Source organism: Rhincodon typus, chromosome 1, assembly GCF_021869965.1.
Source record: "Rhincodon typus isolate 14 chromosome 1, sRhiTyp1.1, whole genome shotgun sequence".
Lineage (NCBI taxonomy): Eukaryota > Metazoa > Chordata > Chondrichthyes > Orectolobiformes > Rhincodontidae > Rhincodon > Rhincodon typus.
The window spans coordinates 29,295,117-29,300,239 of NC_063332.1; the positions used below are offsets into that span (position 1 = coordinate 29,295,117).

A 5,123-nucleotide genomic window follows, 5' to 3' on the forward strand; every position below is an offset into this window, starting at 1 on the left:
GCTTGGCCTGCTGTGTTCATCCAGCTCTACACCTTGTTATCTCTTTGCCTGTGGTAAGACTGCCAATGAGTATGCCTGAATGTTAATTTTGCATATGGATCAAAACTTGTCAGCAAAATACTTTAATATTATTCCTGTTTGAGGATAAGATTTATTGAAATCCAAAGCATAATGCATCACGGGTAATATTACCTTTCCAGTTGGCATTAGAATAAACAATTCAACTTTTGCTGTACTGTTCAGACTGCTCTATTAATGTCCGATTCCAGAACACACATTTGTTTCTCACCTATGGCAAGATAACATTCAGTGATAGCAGAAAAGTACCAGTAAAATTAAGCTGTCATGACAGTTAACAGCAGTTTCTCAATTTAACTGCGTGGAATCCCACTTGACAATAATTTAATCTCCCTGCTTCTTCACAATGGAATGCACACTCTTGGACACTGTGATCAAACCACAACATTATTCTCTGATTACATCTCAAGTGCAATGTCCAGGTCGAATCTCAGGAAACAAGGGTAGATGCAGTAGAGGAAAGAGCCACAGTGCCTATTGTAAAATCAAGCTATGATTTTTTTTTGTGGCTAAGATTTGACAGGAACAGGCTTTGCAGTCTGCAAGAAAGATATATAATAATCATAGAATCCCTACAGTGTGAAAACAGGCCATTTGGCCCATCAAATCCACACCAATCCTCCGAAGAGCGTCACACCCAGATGCAACCCCTACCCCATCCCTACCCCATCCCTATAACCCTGCATTTCCCATGGCTAATCCACCTAGCCTGCACATCCCTGGACACTATGGGCAATTTAGCATGGCCAATCCACTTAACCTGACCATCTTTGGACTTTGGATTTCATAAGAGATGATCTTAGATATACGACATTGTAAATCATACAGTAAAGGTTACCTCTAATACTATGTTAAATTAAACGGTAGAAATAGTACAAGGAGAGATAGTTTCCAATTTGTTAAAAGCAACTTTAAGAATGATTACAAGAAGTTTTCCGTCATAGAAGAAGTGCCAATATGTGGAATGAACTACAGGCAAGAGCTGCTCACACAAAAATTTTGGAAGCATTTTAAAAATAAAATGTTACAATAGATGAGATATAGAGCATATAGAGGTAAGTGAATGTATCAGGATGGTTCTTCTGATCACCCTCCGCAACTGCAAGCAACTATTGACAAGGTTAATTAGGCTTTCTTGGAAACCAGAGGGAAAGGGTTCAGTTTGCCTGTAGGTTGGCAAACTAATGTGCATCTAAGCATCTGACCGCAGTAAGACTTGGAGATTTTTCATTCCCTTCTGTATCTATTAATTATTGCCAAACCTCACTAAAGATGGTGAGGAAGTTACATATATGGGCTTCACACAGACTGAATATACAGATAACAATGATTCACAATTGGCATGCTGCACATGAATTGGGAAGTTAAGAGTGAAAAATCAGGAGATTCAAAAAAATATAGTTGTGAATTACACAATTACATTAAATTAACTCAAGTTCTACAAGATAGCAAATCCATATGCTCTACTGGCAAAATGGTGGCTCAGTCTAAAATGCAATAACTAGCTGGTAAACGAGCAATTCTGTAACATCAGAAGTAATTTAAAGTGATGGAAATATACGACAGATTAATCAGTCTCTGAAAATAAGGGATGAGTTAGCCGTTCAGGTGAAAGTCGGCAGTGCTGATGAAGCATCTCAACTGTCTTTCTTTTTCAGATGTATTTTCCAATGTACTTAATGAATTTCAAACTGACCTGTTTTTGCAATCCTCTAATATTAGAATGGTTTTGTGTAAATTCAATTGTTCGTCTAAAGTTCATGTTGGTACAGACCATTTAGCTTAAGCCAGTTCTACATCACTACAGATGTGGCAGCTTTCACCTCTGAAAAGTAAAATATAGGTTAGATTTAAAGACTTACATAATCGGGCACTGGTGAATTTTCCTCTGCACCAACGGGACCCCTCAGTGACTGTGTGGCCTGTTCCAGAACTTTATTGTGTTTTTTCGATAGCAGAGCAAACAAACTAAAAATATGACAAAAATGAGGAGAAAAAGGACAGTAATAATTAAAAGAAAATGCATCTCATTGTCATTTAATCATTAACAATGTAAGCATTCTATCATCAGATGTTTAAGGATTTTAAATGGAAGGTTGTTGTCTCCTACTCATTTTGAAAGCCTTCCATTTAAAAATCAAGGCAGATGACTTTTGAAAAAACAAGATGGGAAACCACAGAGGGGTAAAATATAAATACATACTTTTTTCCAAACACATGCAAATTCAATAACCCAAGCATAGCTAACTTCAAGCCAAATTTCTAAGAAACACTGGAATTAAATACTTATAAAGCTCGATTTTTCCTTTGCATGGTGATTACACAGTCTATACTGAATCTATTATAAAGTATGGAGGGGTTGTGTATAATTATTTCCTTCTGATCTTAATTATTTTTCCGAAATTTATTTTCAATTTACCACACATATAGGGCTAGGGGACAGAATTTTCCTTACTAATTTGCATAGAATTTGGATAGAAAACTGGTTGGCAGAGAGGAAACCAAGAGTAGGAATTAATGGGTCCTTTTCAAATTGGCAGACAGTAACTAGTGGGGTGCCACAGGGATCAGTGCTGGGACCCCAACTATTCACTATATGTTTTGGATGAGGGAACAAGATGTAACATCTCAAAGTTTGCAGATGATATCAAGTTGGGTGGGAGGGTGAACTGTAACATGATCTGGACAGGTTGCGTGAGTGGGAAAATCAATGGCAGATGCAGTATAATTTGGATAATTGTGAGGTTATTCACTTTGGAAGCAAAAACAAGAAGGCAGATTACTACCTGAACGGCTGTAAATTGGAAGAGGGGAGTGTGCAGCAGGACCTGGGTGTCCTTGTGCACCAGTCGCTGAAGGTAAGCATGCAGGTGCAGCAGGCAGTAAGGAAGGCAAATGGTATGTTGGTTTTCATTGTGAGAGGTTTCGAGTACAGGAGCAGGGATATGTTGTTGCAGTTATACAGGGCTTTGGTGAAGCCACACCTAGAATATCATGTGCAGGTTTGGTCTCCTTTTCTGAGGAAGGATGCTCTTGCTCTCAAGGGAGTGCAGCGAAGGTTTACGAGGCCAATTCTGGGGATGGTGGGACTGGCATATATAGAGAAATAGACCAGGTTAGGATTGTTTTCGCCTGAGTTCAGAAGAATGGGGGGTGGGGAATCTCAGAGATTTATAAAATTCTAACAGGATTAGACAGGGCAGATGCAGGGAGGATGTTCCCGATGGTGGGTGTGTCCAGAACCAGGGGTCAGGTCACAGTCTGAGGATTGGGGTAAGACATTAAGGAGGGAGAGGAGGAGACATTTCCTCACCAAAGGAGTGGTGAGCCTGTGGAATTCGTTGATGCCAAAACATGGAATATATTCAAGAGGCAGCTAAATATAGCACTTGGGGCAAATGGGATCAACGATTACGGGGAGAAAACAGGATTAGGCTATTGAGCTGGATGATCAGCCATGATTGTGATGAATGGCGGAGCAGCTCGAAGGGCTGAATGGCCTCCTCCTGCTCCTATCTTCTATGTTTCTATGTTTATTTACTTGCCACCCAGGATTTTTTTATTACAATATTTAGTTTGAAAGATATTAAAAGAGTCACAACCATATGCTTCCAAACACAAATGCAAAGTATAAAGCAAGTTAATAATATAGCCATCTGATTGCTTGGTGGGTGAACACATTATTCTGTAAAGCCTTTAGCCAGAATTTCTCAGCTGCAGCTGTAGTGCTCCTGGCCTGTTACAGTTATCTGTACCAAAATTACTCATCTCAACTATGGCAGTGCTATGAATGCAATAACTGGATTCACCTATTGCTATCAGGGATAGAGAATTTGTCAGGGTTTCTTCCACTATGGATTATGACAAGTTGGACTTGCTGTTATGGCCCCTATAACAAGACAGTCCTTTCAATACTTACTGCCTAAGCTACAGAATGGACTCTTGCACAATATTAAAGAGAACTCAATTCCCAAGGAACAGTAACCCCAAGCTTAAGTTTGCACACAGAAGAAAAATAAAATAGAGTGCAACAAATCATATGCACAACAGGTTTTCCAAACTATGGAGTTAAATCACATCAGAAATCAAATTATTCAAATTTATTCCACATGAAGGTTTAGTACATGGCTGAAAATATTTCAAATTTGACACAAAACACCACAAAGCTGTGAAGATAAGTTTGGTCTGTGAATTCATACACAAAACATAAGAAAAGACAAACTGTCCATCTAGCCTGTCCCAATTGTCAATGGATTCAGCCTGCTAGCATGACATGCATCCACACCATATTGGGACAGTCACACAGGGCTGGGCTAGTCATTTAGAATGCCTAACACTCACTTTACCAAAGTGACTTTTCTCTGGACAGTTTGAACCTGAGGTGTGCTGTCATGTCTGTCAAAGAAAGCACTACAAAGAACCTCTGAAGGCCTCAGTTCAAAAGTTTGACATTGATTTCAAGTCCTGAAAGAAGCTCATCTGCCACCTACCTGCCCGAACCACCATGTCCTTCTGAAGTACTACCCTGTCTTCTCACAGTTGCAATTCTTATAAGTTTTGTTTCATTTGCAAACTTTGAAACTGCCCACTGCAAGATCTGGATCATTATATATATCAGGAAAAGCAAGGGCACTAACAACAACCGCTGGGGAATTTCACTACAAACCTTCCTCCAGCCTGAAAAATATCCATTGACCATTCAGAGATAGTAAGAACTGCCGATGCTGGAGTCAGAGATAACACAGTGTGCAGCTGGAGGAGCACAGCGGGCCAGGCAGCATCAGAGGAGCAGAAAAGTTGATGTTTCAGGTCAGGACCCGTCTTCAGAAATGGGAGAGGGGGAAGGGAGCTCTGAAATAAATAGAGAGGAGGGGTTGGGCTGGGGAAGGTAGGTGGGATGGTGATAGGTGAGTGCAGGCAGGCAGTGGTTGGGATTGGTCAGTGAGGTGGGAGAGATGGATATGTGGGAGAGAAGATGGACAGGTTGTGTCAGGTCAAGGAGGCGGGGATGAGAGGGAGGGTTGGTCATAGGATGAGGCTGGGGG

General features: G+C 40.4%; 1 protein-coding gene across 1 annotated transcript in view; it reads right to left on the bottom strand.

Moving 5' to 3' along the window:
* dym (dymeclin) overlaps positions 1–5,123 on the bottom strand; it is a 446,122-nt gene that overhangs the window by 181,285 nt on the left and 259,714 nt on the right. Inside the window, exon 9 of the mRNA XM_048598245.1 lies at positions 1,941–2,046. Within this exon, the coding sequence (XP_048454202.1) occupies positions 1,941–2,046 (106 nt within the window). The remainder of the gene's footprint in view (positions 1–1,940; positions 2,047–5,123) is intronic.